General features: G+C 34.3%; 3 protein-coding genes across 5 annotated transcripts; 1 reads left to right on the top strand and 2 right to left on the bottom strand.

The window, feature by feature from the left end:
* The first annotated feature begins 6,074 nt into the window (after positions 1–6,074).
* Positions 6,075–25,079, top strand: LOC144432048 (uncharacterized). The gene is made up of 23 exons (XM_078120062.1): positions 6,075–6,672; positions 6,892–7,007; positions 7,220–7,394; positions 10,859–11,004; positions 11,305–11,430; positions 11,981–12,086; positions 12,160–12,204; positions 12,536–12,659; positions 13,021–13,124; positions 13,407–13,503; positions 13,646–13,795; positions 13,898–14,072; positions 19,607–19,707; positions 19,806–19,953; positions 20,500–20,742; positions 20,893–21,118; positions 21,659–21,703; positions 22,381–22,504; positions 23,077–23,180; positions 23,260–23,356; positions 23,486–23,641; positions 23,802–23,970; positions 24,206–25,079. The coding sequence occupies exons 1-23, from the start codon at positions 6,506–6,508 to the stop codon at positions 24,331–24,333; spliced, it is 3,072 nt and encodes a 1,023-aa protein (XP_077976188.1). The 5' UTR covers positions 6,075–6,505; the 3' UTR covers positions 24,334–25,079.
* Positions 7,433–10,840, bottom strand: LOC120340735 (uncharacterized). 3 transcript variants are annotated; one of them, XM_078119781.1, is made up of 3 exons: positions 10,825–10,840; positions 8,409–9,821; positions 7,433–8,103 (listed from the first exon to the last, which is right to left on the bottom strand). In XM_078119781.1, exons 2-3 carry the CDS (start codon positions 9,810–9,812, stop codon positions 7,804–7,806), a joined length of 1,704 nt encoding a protein of 567 aa, XP_077975907.1. In that variant the 5' UTR covers positions 9,813–9,821; positions 10,825–10,840; the 3' UTR covers positions 7,433–7,803. The 3 variants fall into 3 exon arrangements, 2 of the variants coding, with proteins under 2 accessions (XP_077975907.1, XP_077975906.1); XM_078119780.1 differs by lacking the exon at positions 10,825–10,840 and adding an exon at positions 9,930–10,520; XR_013480291.1 differs by lacking the exon at positions 10,825–10,840 and adding an exon at positions 9,930–10,532 and having other exon boundaries at positions 7,965–8,103; positions 8,322–9,821.
* On the bottom strand, positions 16,671–18,374 carry LOC144431947 (actin, muscle). Its single transcript, XM_078119782.1, has 3 exons — positions 17,864–18,374; positions 17,358–17,711; positions 16,671–17,056 (listed from the first exon to the last, which is right to left on the bottom strand). Exons 1-3 carry the CDS (start codon positions 18,318–18,320, stop codon positions 16,731–16,733), a joined length of 1,137 nt encoding a protein of 378 aa, XP_077975908.1. The 5' UTR covers positions 18,321–18,374; the 3' UTR covers positions 16,671–16,730.
* Positions 25,080–25,433: the final 354 nt, after the last annotated feature.

Here is a 25,433-nt window from a genome sequence, read left to right as displayed (position 1 = left end):
TCTGGATCGGAAATATTTACGACTATTGATGATTGTGGTGCTTCCGATTTTGTGCGTTTTATGACTTGTACCTACATTTTATCTGAATTATTATTTTTGCAAAACAAAGTTACTTAATTTTCAAGGAAATGACAGGATGGCAATATTTTATCGTTATTTTTAGATTTCCCTGAATTGAAATAAAAACCGTAAACCAACAAGTTTGAAGCAATAATAATTTAATTATCCTGCATTGCTAAATTTTTTTCCTCACCGCGTGATTGTTACACATTAGCGGAATTCAAAAACCATGTCCTGATTTGACGCGTGGCAACGTTATATAAATATATAAACATTCTATACAGGAAAAATTCTTGAGAATTTATGATTTCGATAATTTCTTGTCTGCCAATCTATTTTTAATTTACACCATATCGGAAAAGTCTGGAATATTAGTGGGCATAATATCAATTTTTTCAACATTAGGCCTTTGGTGAGTTCACGACCTTAAAATTATTAAGATCGTCATACATATAAAATAATATATCACGTCTATTTAGGCGTCAAATAGATTATAGATGTTTGTATACAACATGCAAACCATAGGCGGGTTCACGAAAAAGACGAAATAAACAAATGCATTTCATATGAGAAAAATACCTATGAGGTCTCTAAACAACCCGATATCTCCGAACCCTACTTCTGTACAGTCATTGCAGTATTGTACACTGAATTTTCAGCAGAATTCTTAACTTTCAGTGTGTCAGTGTCTGTTAGTGCGGAGTTTGATACTGAGTTAGATATGACCAACTCAACAGACTTTTTTGATATGTCAAAAGACTATGTAATACTTTAATAAGTTCAGCATCTATAGTCTCAAAAAAAGCCTTGATAACACGATAACTTCAGTAGGTTGTATTTTCTCTTTAAGTTTGTACCTAATCTATCTAAAATATAAGATATATATCAGCGAAAATAATTTGTTTATTTATACCAAAATATAGAGAAATGTGTAATCGAAAGTCAAACATTATTGTACCCAGAACAAAACCAGCAAGTTATAGCAAGATGGCCTACAAGTTGGAAATATAGCAAATATTCGGCTATTATACCAAGTCATCCAATACCCAATTAAATGCAAATTTTTCGCGTTACTGATATTTTGTTTGTCACATTGTTACCGTGTCATAATCAGTGTGATGAAAATATGATAATCTCACAGATTACTTTGTCGAATTCGAAGCTTTGTCTAATATTGTTTATTTATTTAATTGTTTATCCTACTGTACAAACTTCAATAATGATTTGAATTGATTAAATACCTAAACGTTCTCTAACATGCTCCCAACCCATTAAGATGATGTGGGAATTTAAGTATTTGTTTATTTGCTTATATTATGAGTTTTTAAGTATTAAAATTAACTTTTTGGCAATATTTATTCCGAACGAGACCACCACCCATGTAACTATTTTGACTCAAGAAATATCTTATCTAAAATCGAATCTATGATACCTAAAAATGGCTGACTTTTTAATCGTTTCCATTCAGCAATTTTGGCATTGTAGCTTCATAAAAAAATGACTCATTCATTCTAATTTATGGATTGAAATTCGGTGCCGAGAATATCCTAGACTTTAAATTCACTTAAAAACTTGTTATCTCTAAAAAATGTTATCCTCTAGATTTAAATTAAGATCCATGGAACCCTGTTGTTCGCTTTTATGAATCTAGCTTTTGAAAATATTGTAGAAAATATATTTTATCATCATATTACATTAACTAAAGAAATTTTACCATTTTATATCTCTTATTTTTTTTTCATTTTTAACGTGGCTTGGAAGTTATCTATCAAAATACGTCTATGCTTTAAAGCTTTTTACCTCTGGACATTTTAGTAGCAAATATGGAGCATCTTGATTTGGAGTAAAGAAGTATGGGATCGTGGAATGCCGACCTCATTTGCAAATAAATATTTATGCAAAAATGAAAAATTAATTTTTCAAATAAAATAAACCAAAATATTCCAAAGTGAACAAAGCTTATTTTCGATCAACTCTTTCTAAAATAAGGTATTTCTCAAATTATCAGCTATTTCTGTTGTCGAATTTTGCATATCAATTTGTATACTTAATGCATGAAAATCTTTAAAACCTTTATAGCATGAAAGGTATGAAATTTTTAATAGTGCTTACCTCAAAACTTTCTGCATCTGAAGCTTTTTCCATCGCTATGCGCAGCATGGAAGTTCAATTACCACGCTGATTTTTGTTCTGATAAAAATTGTAATCTGTCATCCTGAATTAGTTTTTGATTAAAAAAACAATTCTTGTTTGCTGACAAAGCCGTCCAGGAAACCTCAAGCGCACTTTCGTATGCTGTGGAAATTAAAAACTGCGGTTGGTAATTTTTGTGATAAATGACGAAAGTAATTATTATTCAGAAAGCATACACAAATTTTATACCTCGAAATGCAAAGTTGACTGACGACAACTTTTTACGAATGTCTTTAATTAGGCAGCCGATAGGAATATTGTGTTCAGAGAGAGACGTGTATTTTTATTCAGACAAAATATGTGTTCCAATGCTATTGCCAAGTCTGATATTACATTGATCTAATGTTAAGGCAATTAAGAAACATCTCGGCGCAAGGAAAATTAGGTAAACTTCGTTGAAACAGAGCGATTGTTGCCCTTCAAAAAAATAACACCCCTAAATGCTAAGATGCTATTCGTGCTAACTAAAAAAGTTTGCTGATATGGCTACGGAAACATTGGGATTCCTTGGGACGGATTCATTACGCAAAGAAAGTTTATACATTTGTTTGTGTATAGTGCTGCCTATAATTAATTCTAACTTGTTTATTTATATATGTGTAACATGGAGATTTATTTGAACATGCAAACAAAATTAACTAACTGTGGTTTGTTTGAGCAGGCCAGAAACAAAGTTACATGTAAACAACAAGCTAAACCTACACTCATTTTGTTCCTGTTGTGATGTAACCAAAATAATCAACGGTTAAGAACTCACATATTATTTACAATAGTGTCACAGAGTGTTTATTTTTCAAATTGAAATTTCTTTGTCAAATGACAGGCAAAACATCACAAATCGGGTTTATTTTGTCTCCACTTTTGTTCCAAACAAATAAACAAAAATGATGAACTTGGAAAAACCTAACCAGGTAATATCACACTTTTAACACAGCCTTTTATTTATTTTGAATAGACGACATATTGATAAACAAAGTGCGACAAAATGTAAACTATTATGCAACATCGTTGGAAACGAGAATGGATGAAAGGTCGCATTGAAGTGCTTCAATTCATCTTGAAAGCATCATCGAGTCTAAGAGAAATACAGGCAAAAACACAGGCTATTATTCATGAGTCATGACCACGAATTCCATACGTAAATAACTTCAATTCTAATGTGGCCTTAATCTCAAATATTTCCTGGAATATATGCTAAAATTATTTATGAGTAACATGAAATGACAATTTCAAAAAATAAGTGATTCGATTTATTATGTCTTTGCGTATGATTATTATATTACGCATAAAGCGTACACACAGCATTTATAACAGTAAAACAAGATTTATCAGCATATTTACAGTCAGCTTTGCTGTTTTTTGTATATATTATTCTAAGGCCAGTATGGCATCCCGATTTGACAGCGGAACAATTAAATTTTCTCTTCATCGATTCCGCTACCCTGTCACAGCTATCTTCATCCATCAGTCTGTATTAGCCCGGGGCAACTCGTCGTCCTGCGAATATCACGGCTCATTTATGGCGGAGTGCCGAGAATACAACGGTCGCGCCCTTTGCGCCACGTGCATTAAGATAACTCTATTTTCATATAACCGATATTTTTTTCAGTTTCTATACTTTCTATGGCATTTTTCTTTCGTACATTTTGGCAATGGAACGAGAAAAACGAGCACAATAGTACCTAACCTCACCTTCGGATAAAAAATAAACCGTTATAGCATTGTATTACAGATAGACTAGTTTTTCAAATAAGATAACTAAATATATTATAAATTTACCGTTTAATAGCTTCCAAAATGTATTGTGTTTATTCAAGTTTGCTAATTGAATATTTTTTCAAGATAAGATAAAACACTCCAAACGGATTTCCTCACAATAATGCTGTGAACATGCTGGGCATTAACTTGAAAAAGTTTTGTTGTTCGAAATTCTACAAACAATAGGACTTCACATGTTTATTTTGAAGCAGAAATTCATAAACTGTTAAAATTAATAGTATTTCATTGTCGTTGTTGATGTACCAAAACAACATGCAGTGCTAGACATACGTAATTTCTCAACAAAATTGCAAGTTGTGTCGTTATCAGTAAATGACGTTTTTACGTTATTAAAAACTGTTCTGTTGTTTCCAGTCTTTGCTCAGTTATAAATCAGAACATGTTACAGAGAATTGAAAAGCTAATGATATTGCCCGCCGGATGTTATGGTGGCAATAAAAATTATTTTCCATTTCCGTTCTATTTGACGGATCACGTCATATTTAATAATAAATCAATTAACCTACGATTGATAATTCCATGCTTCAGAAATGAATGTGTGGTTGTTATAAAAACATCGATCAGTTGTATTAGTGCAATTTTGTCCTTCTGCAACCTCTAGGACTTTTCCAATCCACAGCATGACAGAACATTTCAATAATAGTTTAGCATAGAGCATGATCAACATGAACATGTAACGGCACTTTCCCAGTGTGAAAATCACCACTAGCTTCTCTAATTAAATCTCAAAATATTTTTTTTCCAAGTTCACTCTACATCAAGTATGGAGAAACACTTGATCAAACTTTTTATTCGACTGAGCAATTGAGATCGATTGCAGTTCGTGCAATCATTGTGACAAAGTGGTGAACGGAAACTATATTATTATTATTATATATAAAAATGGCGCAAGTGTTGATATACAAATTTTTATACTCCAAGACGTTTGGCGAGAATACAGACACTAGCTGATTGTGTTCGATTAAATTAAACATTCACGATCTACGTTGGTAAACCATTGAATTATCACGCAGGGATGCTTCAAAGTTTTCTCTTTCACGGTTCAGCCTTGTTTATTGGACACGGAGTGGTCATTGAAATTTGCGCACCTCGTGGCGGTTCTGCGAATGCATATCAACGAGTCTCCTGCTCAGCGAACGTCGGCGGATCTCGTGCTTAGTGAATGTGGGAAGTTTAGACTGCGGTGCCTGATCTGGTAATACGGAAGTGACTCAAATCAGTTGGTATTTTAATTCACGGCGAAACCGAATCATGAAGAATGGATCATCGTCACAGAACCTAGCAAAGCTATGACAGTCCCTGTACCGTTGCCTGTGATGGTTCTTCCGTGTATAGTCGAGTTGTCCCGATACGGCTACTGGTACGTTATCGCATATGATTTTTGGGAAATTGACGCTAAAATAGTTAGATTTGCCCTCCGTGTCGACATACTTGAGCACAGCTCTCTTGTTTACTCTATATTTTTTTTATATTTATTTACTTATAATTTAACTGCAATAACTGCCGTTGAAACAAATATTGTTTTTTCAAGAATGATGAATTTGTAGCGCCCTATAGTGGATAGATATATCTGTAGTATGGTTAAAATACGATGGCCAATGGACGTGGCGAGCATGCGTAGTTTGCAGGCGAAATATGGTTTGTGAACTATGGGAAATCACACTTGACTGAGAAGTTTGTTGGGTGAACAAGGAACAATTTGTAATCAACTGTGAGATGTTCCTCTCAGCTCTTGTTGACGGTTTCCGGAACGAGTCATTGTGGTACGGGTGCATATCAGTCAACTTTCCAAATTTCTGACAAATCACGGGCACTCTTAACAAAACACTTAAAGATTAATGTTCCAATTCTACTTAAGTGTTTGACCCTAGATATCTAGAGATGTCTCCAGTTTAATAACGTGAAAATGAAGATACCGAAATACTAGCCACATAAAAAGTTTTTGTATGTAACGGATTGAAGAAAAACAATACAATAAAATGGTTTCTCTCTAAAAAACAAAATCACCCCATAACTTTTCTTACATAAAAATATCAAAAACTAAGTAGAGGCCTAAAAGAGTAAAAAGAGAAAAAATTCTTGATGACTCAATCGCGCAGTTTTAGATGACATGTGATATTTACGCTGTCTACATTCTACGACTACTAAATGAAACTGTCAATCAAATCGTAATTGATTGTTGACAAACAAATAAATCAGTATTTGATTGAGAAAATTTGTTGATGTCACACTAGCAGATAACCCTCCACCGCAGCCAAACGACGATGGTTGCATTGGTTTATTGCGGTTATGATAGTTTCAGAAACTCTCTGATCTACTATTGGCCATGGTCCTGGAAATCACGTTCTTAATCTGTAAGATGTCACCTACTATACTGGTGGGTAATTTTAAAAATTTGCCAAACCAATATAAGTGTTAAACTGGTTATTTGTTTAGCAATTTGAGATTTAGGTGTATTTCAAAATATTTTCAAATGTCTGATTGGAAAACAGTTACATGCCACGATGAATTTGAAGACATTGAACCTTTGCTGGAAACGCCTGCCAATGTCGAATATTTAGGCAATGTAGAAGCGGATGACGCGGGAGTCACAAATAAGACTCCAGATCCAAAAAGTAATCCGTGGATAACCGAAGAAATGTAAGCAATGGTTATATTTCCTTGACTAAACTTTCGTTGATTCCCGAATTGGGGCGATGTCAAATTGTAATTGATGCAGAGTATCGTCAATTCAGACAGTTATAATATATATATATACCTAGTCGTCATTATTCAACTTGATACATTAGTTAATTAAAAGTTATCTACATGGCGAGTCTGACCATTTATCTCGATGTATATGTTTTTATGCTCTATCAGAAATTTATTAAATGATGAAGACAAAGTGAAACTCAGAAGAACACTGGGAATACCTGGAGCTGTAAGCATTGTGCTTGGGATTATCGTCGGATCCGGGATTTTTATATCTCCAGCGGGTAGGACGATATTATTTGCTATAATATAAATACAATACCAGAGTATAATTGTTCAAATCTATGGATGAGGTAAATAGTAATCTGTTTCGTGCCATTTGAGGATATTCTAGTGAATTCAATCTTAGTTATTCGCTGAAATACATTCCGATCAATACTGGACGCCAGAAAAAACGCGGTGGAAAATTTACGAGTTTTTGTATATATATGTAAAGGTGTCGTTCAAAACAGTGGATCGGTTGGCGAAGCTTTAATTATCTGGACAATGTGTGGATTATTTTCGACCATAGGGGCGCTCTGTTTTGCTGAGCTCGGAATACTTATACCCAAATCAGGAGGGGATTACACATATTTGCTGGAAATTTTTGGGCCTTTATGGGCTTTCATGAGGTGAGGAACGTTTTTTTACAATGCATCGTATGCAACTATAGGTTCGCGAAGGGTTCTTTGTTAAATCATAGCATAACATTCCAATTGAACACAATTTAAAGATAAAACCTTCTAAATCTTGTCACACGTAAAGTCGTATGAATATGGAAAAACAGATTTTTTGACGAAAAATCAGAAACTTTATTCATTCTTTTTAATCTATTTCTTTAAACCATTCTGATACACACAATAACACTAATAAAGTAAATTGCAGATTTCTATAGATTTGATGAAATATATTTATGCAATCTCAATAAAATATTATTGAGATCTTAAAGATATATTGCATTCTTGTAAGATATCGTTTTGCTCAGCTGACAAAGAAGTTATATTGGGACAGTAATTTTTAAATCTGTGATTAGTGTCTAGACTACAATTCCTCTTTTGGGTTTATGTTTTCCACTTCTACCGTTAGAGCGGTTTCGTCTTCTTCGTTCATTTCACTTTCTGCCGTTTTCTCTATGTTATCAAGTTCAATATAAGAATCCTCTCTTATTCCGAGTTGCCTGCTATAGAAGTTGCTTTCTAAATGATATTCATCACTACTGGACGGTGTGACTACGACTCCTCTTTCCATAGCCCATCGAAGAAGTAACGAACCACGTGGAATGTCTCGCCCAAGAGCTAACTGCGTCACAACTGGGTTTTCTATAATTCTGTTCACCGATGTCTAAAAACAATTTAATATTTTGTTTGAAATAGGAACAATAACTTAATGCAAAACTTGAATCACAGAGTTAGGTTTTGTAGATTTCAAACAATTGCGTCGGCTTATATAGCTCGTCAAATGAGGAATTTGCGTTCGGTGACAAAATCAAAATATGCAAACTAAATTAACTATGACGATTTTAATGTGTCTCACAAAAGTGTGATGCAGATTAAACTTACCAGAGCCAGACTTTAGCGGATAATTACATATCCACTTGAATAGCCAATTCATTTCTCCTTAAAGTGGTGTTAAATATTTAAACTTACATCTTCTAAGATCATTCTTCTGAATCCCATAATACCGTATCCCATATAGGTTATATTGTTCTTTCTACATTCCTGCCTCACTTTATTATCTTGGCGAAACAGGTCAAACCAATTCTGTACAACCGATAAGGATTTTCCAGTCACAGCGAGTATTGAAGAAAGTTCGTTGTGATCTTTTACATTGCGTATTCCTAAGCTGCGAATTACGCCAGATTTCTGAAATTTTTTCAAGTGATGCCAAACCTTCCAGAGACTTTCTGGCAAAGGGATATTGTCTTCATGATCGCGAAACGGAAGTTCAATCATCAGTAAGTCCATATAAGATGACTTCAGATTGTTCAACGAATCTTGAATCAATTCATAGATTTCTTCGCTAGTTGTACCCAGAAGAATACTTTTTGAAAGAAAAATGTCTTCTCTTGAGAGTTTGCTCTCTTCAATTGCCTTGCCAATTTCTCGTACTACTGAATCATCTTGATCATGGGCTGCAAAGTAATCTTTCGAAGCATCAATCATTCTATAGCCAATGCGTAACGCGCGCCCAATAGTGTCGTAAGTTTTTGGTCCAAGTTTATATGTCCCAAGACCTATCGGAGGAATGGTATATCCAGTATTCAACTTTGTGCTATTTGCTTGTGCTGAAATCGACGTAATTCTACTCCAACCACGTTTAACTTGAGCGCTTTGCAGCGTTACAGGGTTGCAGTTTATAGTCGTTTCATTTTCCCCTTGCTTGAATTGATCCCAAGTTATGACAATAGCTAGAAATTTTCCCTTTGTGTAAGATTTCTGTATTTTAAAGTTTTTCGGTATGTAGAGCAATTCACCATGCCTGAACATCACGCGTTCATCTTCAATAAAAACCTCCCATTCCCCAGAAATGATCATAACATATGTACTTCTACTAAAATGTCCGAAATTTGTCATTTGACCATCAGCATAAAACAATGAATATTTTAAAGTGTCTTTAAACCTCAGGTACAAATCTTTGCAAGATAGAATCGTGACAGGAATGAGTACAGATTCCACCAAAACATCCTGATTACCTGTTATTTCGTGTTCAAAACTGATTTGATTCTTTGACGACTTCAAGTTAGCTAGAGATATGTGCGAAACGACGTCTCCAAATTCTGCATTATGATTTCCCACTTCAATTTTAGTTAAATTTGGATGATCTTGCCACCAGTAGTTATATAAATCCCACTCTCGATGGTTATCAGTTATACGGAGAATCTTCCCTTTTTCAAAAAAGAGTCGAACGAATTCATCCCCACTCATTTGATATTTTTTCGTGACAACCCATTGTGATGTGTTAATAAGTTCTTTTTGTTCTGCGTTTTTACTTTCGGATACGAACAGAATGACGAGAAAGACACATTTCACGAGTTTTATTAGATTTTCCATCCAGCTTAGCTGAAATAGACAAATATTCAAAATTAGTTATATATATCCCGATTACCATTTATACCAACAATAATTATTATTTAGTCCTGCATTAATAGTGACACATGAATCATTTACCGAATCAATTGCCATGACTCGATTGAAGGGTCATTTGACCTGAACAATTCAAAATCAACATTTCAAAATCCCCATTTGGGAAGAACATTTTCACACATGCCCGACACCCTAGATGTCTTATTGCCAGGATTGCAAAAATTAACTACTCCGTATTCTTGGAATTATTCAACATTTATGAAACACGGAAACTTCTGCCGCTTAATGAGCGTATTAAAATTCCGATAAAGCAGACAAAATAGTATAAGAAACAACAAATAAGCTAGATATAGGTCCCTCGATTTAGTTATCGCATCCGATACAGCGGTGAAACTAACAGCAAACGAATAGTATTATTCAAATATTCCTCTGCGCCTCCAACTTCTATATTCATTATTATCTCACATACACCTGCCTTTTATGCGGCATAATTTTTGCCTCAATTTACCAGCTTGCACAGTTCAAGATTCACAATTCCAACTCCGATCGAATGAATCCTATATGGCTAAACCGTTCTGGCACAAGCGCTTCCTCCAACGGAAGCAATATAAAATTGATCAAAGTCGTGCCCTTAATCACATCTTAAGCCTGTCTGCAAATAGATACACATGTTCCAAATCTTCACAATCTGTTCACAATGCGACAGATTTGATATTACGTAGCTTCAACGTAACGCAATGTTAAGATTTGAAATTGCACGATTATTTCACATATTTCGGTCATTTTAAAATTTGAACATTTTGTACCCTGATGTAATTGAATACAGATGATTAAATAAATATTCCATGTTGTTAAAAGTTTGGCAACTGCCCAACCGTTGTGATAATTTCACGTATTGCCATGTGCTACTAGCCATTCTCTAGTCTAGACCTAGAGTCTAGAATCTAGATTCTAGAATATCAAGAATTTTGATAAATACCTTTCACCATTTAACAATGTTTACTCTTTTGCAGACTTTGGATTGAGATGATCGTTGTTCGTCCTGCCGGTCATGCCATAATTGCTCTTACCATGGCATATTATGCATTGTATCCATTTTATACAGACGGCTCAGACCCCCCATCGTTGGCAATAAAACTTCTTGGAATGTCATCAATTGGTCGGTATATTTTACTTTGTTTTAGTCCTTGAAACGTTATTTAAAAATGAATGCATAGTTTACAGTTTACACTGCTGTACTTCTGTACTTGGATAATGTATATTATAGTTTGTTCTCATCAGTTGCTGACAACTTTGCTTGAGAATATTAGCGTAGCAGAGGCGCCATCGTAGTGTAAACCGGAATTCTTGCAACTATTACCTTAGAGTGGCTTTCTGTACCTGAATGACCATTTGTGAGGAGAGGAAATGTGCAACATTCGATATCGTAGTTTTTCTGCAAGTAAACTTGCATTTGCAGGTTTTCTGACCTGGATCAACTGTTCTAGCGTAAAATGGGCGACCAGAATTCAAACTGTTTTTACTATTGGCAAAGTTGCTGCACTCATGCTGATAGTGATCCTCGGAGCTGTTGAGATAGCAAAAGGTAAGAAGTAAAGCCTTAAATTCATTGATCAAATGAAGGGATGACCGTCCAGTTGTTTAAGAAAATAAACGTAAGAATCTTGTTAATTAAGCGGCCACATGTTATCAATGTTATAAAATATTGTTCATGAAGCAGACGTGATGAAACACTGCAACAGCAATTAATGAAGAAAAGTATTATTTTATAGCTTATTTTAAGTGTATTTTCGTAAATAGGCGTCTAACGGTTGAGATTAAAATAAAACACGTTTTTTTCACAACTAACCGAATAGTTTACGTTGTAAATTTCAAACCAATAGTAGTAGTATACTGTCTTTATACTGTAAATATAAAAAATGAAACTGAAAATTACAGAATGTTGGGTTTGTTTGCAAACAACATCGCCGGTATCAGTTGTTTTCTATTTTAGTGCATGGTCGACGATGAGTATCCAGGGTACGATCGAATGATCGGGATGCTTCAGTTGGGTTTTCGATAGATCTTTAAGCTCAAAAGGCTGCCTACTCATGATTTTTTATAAGTTGTTACGTCACGATATATATCTATTCCAGGTCACGTTGAGAACTTTCGCAGAGATGCTGTATTCAAAGATAGCGTACTAGATCCTGGAAAAATTATCATGGCGGTGTATGCCGGTTTATGGGCGTTTTCAGGCTGGTAAGACCTATAGTTATTGGGTTTGTATGTCCTTTATATTTCGTTTTCTATTATTTGATTTTTTTTAATTCAGGAACGAACTGAATAATGTGGTTGATGAAGTGAAAAATCCTTCCAGGTGATGTTGATTTTTGTAATTATCGAACTGCAGAAATCATGGATTTATGTAAAATAGTTGTATATAGATTATGTTCATCGCTTCAGATTATATTTGACGTCACAAATCAGATATTTTAGGGTTCGCTATTGTTTATCTATTCCATGTAATTCCAAATCAAAATATCACGAATTCTTTCAAACCAAGCATCGTACAACTGGAAATTGCTTGGCAAATAAACATAGTTCCTATATAAATATTGTTGACTAAAAAGAGCCACGTTTTCATTATGTTGCAATATCTTATACAACCGGCTGCTTTTAGATGATTAATTATATCTTTTCATGTTTAGAAACCTTCCAATATCTATAATATTATCCGTAACTTCTGCAACTGTTTTATACGTCGCGGTAAATGTATCTTATTTTACTTTACTTTCACCAAGTAAGATGGAGAGCGAAGAGGCAACGGCTGTTGTGAGTCTCTTTTAGATTTTATTTTTTTCATCTTAGCAATCTCCATACGCTTTCCGATTGTTGGTATTCTATAAAGAGTTGTTAGAATAGGAATCCTGATATTTGGTTGTTTTTCAAACACTATGATAGATAGCTCACCTCCAGTCATTGTCCTGGTCCTGCATAACAGGAGCGAAAACGATGATAAACGATGCTGTATTGAGTTATATCAGTTTTTTCGTCTCTGTGTCGTAGCTTGTTTCGAGTTTATCTCTTCAGTCTAGAATTGAACTTGGTTATAGCATCATTTTTGAACACTTCAGCCATCTTGACTGACCCATTAAACTATCAAAGTCCCGCTATATTTTTTGGATTTCTACAGCTGTTTGGCGATCTTGTTCTGGGAAAATACAGTTTCATAATTCCGATTTGTGTGGCACTGTGCTGCTTCGGTGGTATCAACGGATCGTTATTTACAGCATCCAGGTATATATTTTTCAATATATACTTGAAAAAACATGCGCTTCAATGAAGCATCCGCATTTAACATGTTAAAAGACATTGAAAGTTTCGACATTTTTTTGGCGAATCAGATTCAAGTATTAGTCCTTTTATCACGATGTACTCTGGCTCTCAGTTGTGTTATATACTGATACTCATAAATAATTTTTTGCTTTCAAAATTTCAAGCTCGTAATTTTATATTTTTTCTTTGGATTAAAGCATGAGAGAAAATTTAAATTTCCACAATATTTGCAATGCTTTTCAGATTTTTCTTTGTTGGAGCATGTAACGGACATCTACCTGCAATTTTAGCAATGATAAACGTACGAAGTACTGCACCAATATCAAGCATCGTGCTAACGGTATGCAGGTTCTTAATTTAGAACTTTTTAATTTTAATATAAGATAATATTCCTCTATCCTAATCTTTTTTTTTTTTGTATTCAAATTTCAATCGCTTGCGCCAAAATTTTGACTAATATGTAAAAATATTTTTGTTTTAAGAGTATATTAACAGTATTGTACATGGTGACTGATGATGTATTCGCTTTGATCAACTACACTAATTTTGTCTATTTCTTTGCGATGGGATTCGCTATATTGGGATTAATCGTCTTACGGATAAAGAATCCAAGATCGAACCATTCGTTCAAGGTAAAATGTTGAAATGTATTTTCAAATATTTTGAAAGCTTTTCGAGGGCTATTTTAAGCATAGTTTATTATACCTTTTCTACTACAAAATATGTCTTTTTAGCTACCACTGATCATTCCCATTACGGCTGTTCTTGTGTGCTTGATAACTGGAATAATGTCATTCTTCCAAGCACCTGAAGAAAGTGGGATAGGACTTGGAGTTGTACTGTCTGCTGTACCTATATATTATATATTTGTGGTTCTGCCGAAGCATTCCGTTCTAAAAAGAATAATCGGTAAGTGTATATTGAATGTATATTTCAAATGGGATGGAATGAACTATATACATGTATATGTCAAATTAACAATATCTAGTGTAAGTTTGAATATCTTCACGATCAGATATTTCTAAGTTTGAATCAATCGAAAGCGCAGATAATTTTCGATGTATTGATCTATTTGTATTATCTATACAGTATTTTGAAAATGTAAAATCGTTACTTGGAGCTTTGAGATACATAGACATGCATCATTAATAGCTTGAACGGTCGTGGGATTATTTATAGTGAATATTTAGAGGCCTGTCTCACCATCAAATACGGCGTCATTGTTACCAACACAATAGTTAAACTTTCTATCCTTAACTTACAGACAGGCAGACAATTGTGTTACAGTGTCTCACGGAATCGATAGCTGAAGAAAAATGAAAGCTTCCAAATGACCTGTTGTCTATTTTTGTCTGATGCAGAATTAATGAATCAAATTGCCCAAACGAAGTCGATTTGATTCATTGATAGTTCTCCTACAATCCATATATTATTAGATAGGATGTACTTATTGAATTACGATGGGAGATAAATTTTAATTTTGTTCTCTTATAAGAGGCTACTATTAAACCACTTGTCTAAACAGATTACAGTAAAATATTTGTAACGTTAGCGCAAGTTGTTAAGCAGTCGATGACATGGCAGTAAAGTTTTAAAATACATATTGTTCCAATGATACCTCTCATTCTTCTGTTGGGTAATTCTGCGTGGTCATTCACTAAACTAAATTTAATGGAGGCGTATTGTTAGTATTTGTTGTAACGCAATGTGTTTGCTTATGACTGCAATAAATCATGTGAGACTTGTGTGGCTTGTTGTTCACATTGAATACTGCCATACTATGAATTGTATAACAATTAAATTTGTTGGCAGTTTGCAGTGTTGTTGAAAGAATTGTATATTATAGACATTAAATGGTCGCTTGTTAATTATTATTCCGTCGGTATTTCTGTTCACGGTCAGTCAAGTCATTGCGATCTCTGATTGAGAAAACTTATTTAAAGAAAGATAATTTATGAAGAAGTAATTGGTTTTCTCATTGGGAAATCGTCATTAGCTAACGTATTCGTGACTATTCTTTGCGAAATTTGTTATTAAAAAAGGGGGAGGAAATAATTTATCTTCTCATAGGAACAGCAACTAATTGTTTGTCACGGTGATGCCTCACTAGAAGCGAAAAATCGCTCGAAATGAAGTATCAACTTGAGACCTAAATATAAACGAAAGAATATACCGTTGTTATGATAGATAAGTAATACTTAAAACAATACTTGAAGGCGTCTTTTGTTGAAGATGTATTCGACCGTATTTGCAACACATTTCGAAGCTACATAATATCATCATCCACGCTACATGTATAAGTCTTATTCACGAGTTTGAATATAGGAACATTAGAAAAATATATCTTAAAATTCATTCATATATATATTAGACATGGCTATAGATGTTTTTCTGTTTTCAGGAAAATTTGCGATTCACTTTGAATAAATTCTCTGCAATTTTCAATGCCCCGAGTAGTATATATGTGACGCCAGACAGTTAGCGATCGAAAGAAAAAGTGATTCTATATTAGTTCACAAAAATATTGCAAAGGGCTTTGTTTGATGGATGGCTGCTGATTGTAAAAAAAGTTTTCACATTTATAACATTCAATTCAATGAAGTGGTGCCAGCACGAGGCAATCGACACACACTGTTGGTAATCACTTTCAAACTACATGCATTTTGTAGTAAGTATTCATCATTTTGAGTTAAAATATTAACAAACCTGTATCTAGCTATATCCTAAACTTACGGATCAATATTTGCATTCTTATAACGTGTTTGTCAGATTACTTCAAGGTATCGGTAAATCCAATATATATATTACCACCTGTAAAAACGTATGACGCATTAATTGTGGTGAATATCAAATATTTGTGCAAACGAAATGCATTGATTTGTCAACAAAACTACACGATGCGCTTGTAGTGATATATATGTGGGTTTGCTGTTCTTTGTGATTTCTGAATTTGTTGACTCGTGCGAGATTCAAATCAATAAACTTTGCGGGAGGTTAATATCATAACTGGCATATATAAGTTATTCAGGTTGTTATGTAATTCCAACAGCAAACTTGTCTTTTACAGAATATGGATTGGTATTTTTCCTTTAAATGAGAGTTATTTTTGAAAAGTTATACAAAGTCGCATTTATGTCGTTATAATTCATTCTAGCGCTTAAGTCATACAAAGTGGTTCTTTTTTGAATAAGGCATCTTTTTCGTTTGAAAAGTTCATCATTAACGATTGTCAATTTTTTGTTAAAGCCAAGGTCACACGGCCGCAAAATTTTGTTCTCTTGAGATTACCGCTGTCATTTTTTTTATTGTTAATTTTTTTCATGTAAACAGTCAAATATTTGCTTGATAACGACTATTTACGTTACTATTAGTACAGTATTACGACTATTATGCCTTGCGCCCATAGTTGATGCAGATCAACTACTGACTGCAGTAGGTGAGTATTATTAAAAATGACAATGTCTTAAAAGAACCCAGTGCCCAAAACTGTATTCAATAAACAAATGGTTTGCAGTATTATTATTTATTTATCATAATTATCGTGAGAAGGTCTTTGTTAAAGATTATTTAAAAGCATTTTCTGTGAACGATGGAAGGTCCAGCCTCGTCATATTCTTGCTTTGATATCCACATTTGTTGGAAAGTTGAGAGAGAAGCCAAGATTGATCCTCCGATCCAGACTGAATATTTTCTTTCTGGTGGAGCGATGATTTTGATTTTCATAGTGCTTGGTGCAAGGGCAGTGATTTCTTTCTGCATACGATCAGCAATACCAGGATACATTGTGGTTCCACCAGAGAGAACGTTGTTAGCGTACAAGTCCTTGCGAATGTCAATGTCACACTTCATAATGGAGTTGTAGGTTGTTTCGTGAATGCCGGCGGATTCCATTCCTGTGGTAATAAATATTTTGATTTAAATGAATCAACGAATATAGTAGATTCAAATTGAAAACGAATGAACTTAAACTAGACAGCTTTAAAATGGTTGCGAATTGTACGTCAGGCGCCGCGCCGATCGTAAAATGCTTTGTAACAATAAATTCAATTTAAATCAATTGCTTTCATGAGCCAAAGAATTAATCAAATCTGTGGATGACTTATGTTGACTTTAATCGTATCAAATACTTCGTTCAGTAGTTTGTAAATATTTGGGTATTTCAGACAAGTGTTTTTACGGACAATATTTCCTCACCGATGAATGAAGGCTGGAAGAGGGTTTCTGGACAACGGAATCTTTCATTTCCAATTGTGATCACTTGTCCGTCAGGAAGTTCATAGCTTTTTTCTAGTGATGTTGATGAAGCAGCTGTTGCCATTTCTTGTTCAAAGTCAAGAGCAACATAGCACAGTTTTTCTTTAATATCACGAACTATTTCTCGTTCTGCAGTTGTGACAAAAGAATATCCTCTCTCAGTGAGAATTTTCATCAAATAGTCAGTGAGATCACGACCAGCCAAATCCAATCTAGCAATTGCGTGAGGAAGAGCATAACCCTCGTATATTGGTACGTTATGAGATACACCGTCGCCTGCATCCATGACAATTCCTGGAAGAAAAGAAGAAAAAAAAACAATTAGAAAAAGGATCATCTACAATTAGACAAATTGAAACAGAAGAATTGTCTTTTCTCTGTTTATACTGATATATATATACCGATATACAAATAGACATGTGATATTTGGAAAGAGAAAGACTTACCGGTGGTTCTGCCTGATGCGTAAAGTGAGAGCACAGCTTGGATGGCAACGTACATTGCTGGGACATTGAAAGTTTCAAACATAATTTGAGTCATCTTTTCACGATTAGCTTTAGGATTGAGTGGAGCTTCAGTGAGTAAAGTTGGGTGTTCTTCGGGAGCGACTCGGAGTTCATTATACATGGTGTGATGCCAGATCTTTTCCATGTCATCCCAGTTGGTAATGATTCCGTGTTCGATGGGATATTTGAGAGTCAAAATTCCTCTTTTGCTTTGAGCCTCGTCTCCAACATAGCTGTCTTTCTGTCCCATTCCTACCATTACACCTTGATGTCTTGGTCTCCCCACAATGGAAGGAAACACGGCTCTTGGTGCGTCATCTCCAGCAAAACCTGATTTGACCAATCCGGATCCGTTGTCGCAGACAATTGCAGTTTGATCTTCTTCCCCGTCAGACATTTTGTTGGTTTGATTTGTTTATAGATATATAACTTGAGAACGTTGAAATAGAAGTGATTGTTGACTCTTAGACTTTGTCATGTTTTATATTGAAAACTCAATAGTGAGAAAGTGACGTCACAGTTAAGGTGTGAATCCAGTTGTCACCACTTTCCGAATACACGCACTGGTCGCCTTATACGGCGCGATATTGCTATTTATCGCCTGATGATATTCTTCGCCCATTTAGGTCTGCAGCCGTTATGTCAACCAATGTGACATTTTGCAAATCGTTGTGAGAGAAATACGAGAAACGTTATTATTATTGAGTCTAACCTTAAAGTCGCCAATAATCAGATAATGATATCGTGAATTACGGGAAAAGGCTCCACAACATTGTTTGTATAGAGTCGTATTGATCATAGATTCTTACCCCGATAAGCAACAATTTTAAACTTTTTCAAATTATATATATCAACGAAAATCAGTCTTAAATGCATCCTAACAAATTGAGAACCAGATTCAAAACGTCTTGGAGAATTGGAACCACCGTTGTTTGACTATTGATAATTGTTATAAATTGAAAGGTTACCCCTTTCTTTCTCTTTTCCATTTATATATTTACAAGCACCTACCTCTGACTTTGGAATATTGATGTGATGTCATAAAATGATGCTAATTTATTTATGGTTGGAATTTATGGAATTAGTAGGATGGGTATTTGTTTTCCGATGCATCGACTTGTTCAAAAAGCGTTATATGGCCATTTGTTATAATGGAAGGTAACGGCTTGCTCGGTAAACATGTTCATTCTACGTCACCTCAATCTGTCGAATGCTTTCAATTGCTGATCTGTCCCGCCAAACCAAATCGTGGAATTTTAACGACCTGTTGTGTGCCTGTTCTTGGTCTGTTTCTTGTGTAAATTTGACGCAAGCAAACAAAAGTTTTGAACAATAAATTCAATGGTTCAAAAGGAAACGATGCAATAATATCTGCAAGTTTTGTTAAATTAACATTTTTCGGTAAAGTTTTGTTGCTGCGACTATTAGTATTAAAGGCGCCATAATGATTTCAATCCCATTTTTCGATTTTTAAAAATAATGTACCATTTAATAAAAATACAGAAAGGTAAGATGACCAGGATTCAAATTAGGTAGGTTAATGCTTATAGGGTAAATGTTGCGGATATTGTTGTATTTATGCTGTTGTTTGTCATCCCTATAATTTTGTTTTTACAGTTTTTTTTACCAAATTCTGCTACTCTTATTTTATGTAGTAATTGCGTTTACCGAATATACAATAAGGAAATATGGAGTACGGAACCGAAATACGTAAGAGACGATTTTCTAGTCTGGACAAGGATATTTCAGTAGTGAAGCAGGAAAAAATTGTGCTCAAAAAGGAGGTTGAGTCTAATTTTATTTCAATATATTTTGCTAGTGTAACCGAATTCATTTTATTGTTTTCTGTTTTTGATCGTTGTGTTTTTACTTCTGTTTTCAGCTAGGAGTAATTGGTGGAATCTCTCTTGTTGTTGGTACAATGATTGGTTCAGGAATATTTCTTTCGCCAAAATCAATTCTTGCCAACGCGGAATCTGTTGGCGCAAGTCTTTGTTGTTGGGCAGGTTGTGGAGTTCTTGCTACCCTGAGTAGGTGCATTTTATATTTAAATGTTACCATCATTAATATTGACTTTGGAATGTTTTGTAGGTTTTTTAGCATTTAAACCAGAAATTCGAGGGTTACCGAAATTACCCCAAATCAATTTTTATAGTAAAAGTTAAACGATAAGTTAAAAGGTTTCAAATAAGTTTAAAGGAAAGGCATGTAGGAATGACGGTTCAAATTCGAAGGTATTTATGTAACGTTTCATCTGACTTTGGTCATTGAAATAAATTTGTGCTATAGTGTGCAGAAGGACTCTTGAATTGCATAGTATAGTCTTATTTATTTCGGTTACAGCATCCTTGCATTGTACGCATATGGATCTACTACCATAAAGACACAGAGAAAGGATAGGGAGTTAGTCTCGCACAGCACAACTCATAATTAAATTCGAGTATTGTCATTTTAAACAACTAGCCCATGTACTTTACAACTATAGTACATATGTTTTCAAAAAATGTTGTTTGTACATAGCTTACTATGTTCCGAATGTTTTATTGGGAAAAGGTATTAAAAATGTGTGTGTTCAGGCGCCATTAGCTACATTGAACTCGGGCTAATGATCAAGAAATCAGGAGGTGAATACAATTATCTGAAAGAAGCATATGGAGAAGCCATTGGATTTGTATTCGCCTGGACTTCAATTATCATCTCAAAGCCGTCTTCATTTGCTATTATATCAATCGGATTTGCTCAATACGTTACCGCACCGTTTTATCCCGGATGTGTGCCACCGGATAGTGCAACAAAATTTGCGGCAGCAATATGTATCCGTAAGTTTTTTATAACATTAATTCTACCAATCTCTTAGAGAGAAATATCTGGATTTTTGCGTTTTGGGTGAGAATATTTTATCGATGATCATATGAGCAAAGGCACATGGTCACATGAATTTCCTGTCAGATCTACTCTTATGTTTTCAGTTACCATCACAACAGTCAATTGCTTCAGCGTGAAAGCGTCAAATTTCATTCAAATTTTTTTCACGGCTGCAAAGCTATTGATTATAGCTGCCATTATTATCGGAGGATTTGTTCAAATTGCAAACGGAAACACTCAATATTTAACAAATGCGTTTGAAGGAACCACAACTTCTGCTTCGGCTATTGCATTGGCATTTTATTCTGGACTTTGGTCTTATGATGGATGGTAAATATTTGATTTATAGGAAGTAAAATATTACAATTCTCTTCAAATTAAAATTATGAATCGATGGAATTTTGGCCGATCACAAAGTCATATATATATAGTTGATTACGCCGGATACAAAATTAAAAAAAGAGTTGATATGCTATATATTCCAACGTTATGCTGTAATTAACAATTTTCAAATATCGGCAATGCGCCACAAATGAGATGTCTTTTAAACTTTGAGTAGCAGACTGAGTATACATCCGAGAATGTATTCCCTGTGTTAAATCACTTTGGAATAACCACTTTGGAAAATTTAAGCGTCAAGACTTTGTTCGCCTTTCGGGGAAGGTTGAGGTTTAATTTCAAATTAATAATTATTGGGTCATTGTAGTATTTTACCATTATGACGCAAATTCGACAGATAATAACGAAAAGGTGGTTGTGCTTTACTGATTCCTGTTTATTCTCGTTGTAATCTAAATGCAAGCAATGTGCATTTCATTAAATATGAGCAGTAGTAATTCCCTAATAACATAATGTCAATTTTATAACCAGGAATCAATTGAATTTTGTTACAGAAGAAATCAGAAATCCAGAAAGGTAAATGCTAACTTCCTGAGTCAACATACATACATGTGCAACCCATGATATCAATTCTACACGGGTTCAATTATCGTAGTTAAACATGATTTCGGGAATAATAGAAAATAGGGAAAACTATAACTATGAAAAGTTTGGGTGCCCCTGAAGTATGCGCACCGAGATGTCGCATAACCTGAATTTTAACCTGGTACACAACCTAAGTTCAGGTTGTGCGCCATCTTGGTGCGCATACTTCAGGAGGTCCGAAGTTTGCATGTTATACGTCTGAAAAAGAAAAATTTATAAAATTGTAAACGATATGAGCCTATACCATTACACATCTTTTCTTTCCATCATCTATAAATGACAAACAAAACTCCGAAGTATGTCATATGCTACATATTATATAGTTCAATGTTTTCTTATTGGTGTAAATTTCATATAAGTGGTAACGCTATGTATCTCGCGCAGCAAATATTAGCATTGTTTAAGTATTGTCATACATTCTCGTAAAATGACTACGCACCCGAATATGGCGGCTATACCACAGCACACCTTAATTTAATTTTCTATTGCAGCTGAGCTGGATTCTTCTCATAATCGCATTTATAAAACCTGTATTTTAGTACAGCATTCATTTTGCTGAAAACTACTTAGTTCACCAGTCTACTGATCTATTATCATTCTTCTTTCAGAAATTTTCCACTCACTGTTTACATAGGAATCCCGATGGTGACAATCCTCTACATTCTCGTCAACATAGCTTATTTTACGACGATGTCTCCTGCGGAATTGCTTGCTTCAAATGCAGTAGCTGTGGTATGTAGTGTTGAATATACCGTGTGTGTCTTAGAATTGTAGAATCCTTTTGGGACTTTGATGAATACAAACTCTTGAAAGATACTTTTACTTACTGGGCACCGGGGGCATATATATATATATATCAAAGTTACGTACATGCCTTAAAAATTACAAAGTTGATTCGCTGAAAGCGTTAATTCAAAGTGCTTCAAGTTTTGAGCAAACCAATAGTCATTAGCGATTACTTGCAGCCATCAGTCTATGCTCTTACAGTCAGGTCATCATCGGCCTGTCATATCTACTTTTAGTACATTAATCTATTTTTAGATAACATTATCGGACGTTTTGAATGAAAAATACATTCGGATTAAACATTCATTTTTGGGGTCGAAACAAGCTATTTATCCACATGAACTAACATTCTAACTGGTTATCGATGTTATCTAGTGAAACCCACGATATAGGCATAGAATGGCACGTACAAGTGAAGTTTTTGTACCCACAACATAGAATATGAGAGAGTATTGAAAATTTGAATTATATCGAACTTAAGAGCTATTAAGTATTATGTGTTAATATGCTCATATCAGACCTTTGGAGACCGAGTGTTCGGATCTTTTGCTTGGACTGTACCATTAGCTGTTGCTTGTTCAACTTTCGGAGCAGCGAATGGAAGCGCATTCACTGGCGCAAGGTAAATTATGTTTAGATTCAACTTGTTTCAGACTAGATGAAATAAATTGGATACTGAAAAAAATACTATATATTCGCAGACTCACTTACGCCGCAGCAAGGAATGGGCACATGGCAAAGATTCTATCATACATTAGTGTTGAAAGAATAACACCTTCTCCAGCAGCTATGTTCAATGTGAGCTCCTCCTCTTTATTCTTTATCTGTCTCTATAATATTTTATTACTGTCACGCTAATCAGGGACAGGTTTGCCTATAACTGAATAATTATCTTAATTCTTAATTTTGTTTACACTTATAATTCAGGCGTTTATTGCTCTCCTCATGATAATCCCCAACAGTTCTACATTTGAAAGTCTGATCGACTATTTCACCTTCTCTGCCTGGATATTCTACGGAGCTACATTTGCTTCTGTGATTGTCCTACGTTATCGTTTGCCTGATCTTCACCGACCATACAGAGTAAGTAATGTGAAGTTGGAAAATCCCTTTCTTGCAGTTTGAACGTATGAAATGTCTTCAAAATACAGATTAACGTCGTGATGAATTAATTTATAATTTTAAATCTATGCTCCCTGTTGCACAGGGAGAACCCAATAAAGGATTTTTTTTCTATTTCTAGGTATTTATTGCGATCCCAGCAGTTTGCACCCTTTGTTCTCTCTACTTGATCGTTGCCCCGATCATCGACAATCCGGCATTGGAGTATTTATACGCAACTATTTTTATTCTGTTGGGATTTGTTATCTATGTTCCTGTTATCTACTACAAAAAACATCTTCCTTTTATGAGTAAGTTTAAATTTGTCAAACATGATACACACAATTATAATATAAAGATAAGGTTAGACAGCATTATAATTTGAATAATAAAAGTACAAACGAAAGATGGAATAGAAGATTACACAAACAAATAAATGACCAAGGTTTTCAATAATTGAGACATGATTTTCCGTGTCACTTAAATTGATCACATATTTCAAGGTAATATCTTTAAATCTCATATATAGTATTTTATTACTTGTAGAATCTTTAACCATCTTTCTTCAACAATTATTGGAAGTTGTTCCACCGTCTCTTGATGAAATTGGACTCAAAGATGAGGACGGAGATGATCATGCAGACTTTCATAATTATCAAGAACAAAAATTTTAGTTTTCGTACTAATTTACATCCAATTTTAAATTTTTATAATCTGTGTAAGTGAATAATCGAGTGAATAGCAATAATGTATCGTTCAATTGAAACCTCGTTCCAACAAGCATGAGTAAAGTTCAAAGAATCTAACATTGTTTCGTTGCGATGTGAAGTATTAATTTTTATCAAACTCGATACTTATCGGTACCAGGGATTGCATGTGAAACTATTTATGGAAGTTCGCAGACTGGTGCAAAGTTACCACTCGTCATTGCTGAGCGTTAACAAAATATACATTAACGCATGAGTCCAGTTTTTCAACATGTTGACAGATTATTTTCTGAAATACTTGATGCGATATTTGGAATAGTAAACCTTTTAATGGAACAAAGTGAATCTGATAAAAACGTAACAATTCTGTACTATCATATTTATAGCTTCGGTTGCAAACTTGCTTCAAGACTTCTAGCGTTCAACTGATGTTTTTCTGTGGTTGCCGATACATTTTATGACCCGTCAATTAATTTATATTATCGCAACCTTGTCATAATGTTTTATATTTGATTGATTTTAGTTCTAATTCACTAAGTATCTACATACTGTTTCACTGTCGAATAGAATAGATGAGCATGGGCCATAGATAAGTTTCGATTTATTTTCTAGTTCCAGTTTTCATACTAAATTAATCAATATTATTAGTTTTTATGTAATTGTTGTAAATATTACATTCTTATGGTGAGTCAATAAAAAGTTTATAACTAAAATTTATCCAAGATTTTTTTGTTGTATCGGCGGAGTTTATTTGAACTCAACATCTTCTAAACCGGTGAAATGCCAGCTGTATTTTTGCAGAGGTCGATTGGACCGGCATTACATGACCGACAGTTCTTTTGACAAAATATGTTTCGCTTGTGGTTGATTTTAACAATATTGTCACGCACATCTCCGTATAGAAATGGATACCAACAAAGAAACGCCAAAAAGACGAATATTCTGACGAAGTGGCACTTGCTAGCGCAACATACCCAAAATAGAATTATTTTAGTGAAAATATCCAAAACTATAGGTCTCATAGAAAAGTGGAAAACAAAATGAAATAACGAATTTTTCCATCTTTA

This window comes from Styela clava, chromosome 14 (genome assembly GCF_964204865.1).
Source record: "Styela clava chromosome 14, kaStyClav1.hap1.2, whole genome shotgun sequence".
NCBI classification, from domain to species: domain Eukaryota; kingdom Metazoa; phylum Chordata; class Ascidiacea; order Stolidobranchia; family Styelidae; genus Styela; species Styela clava.
The sequence above is the reverse complement of the archived record's forward strand: the minus strand, read 5'-3'. Positions and strand labels throughout refer to the sequence as shown.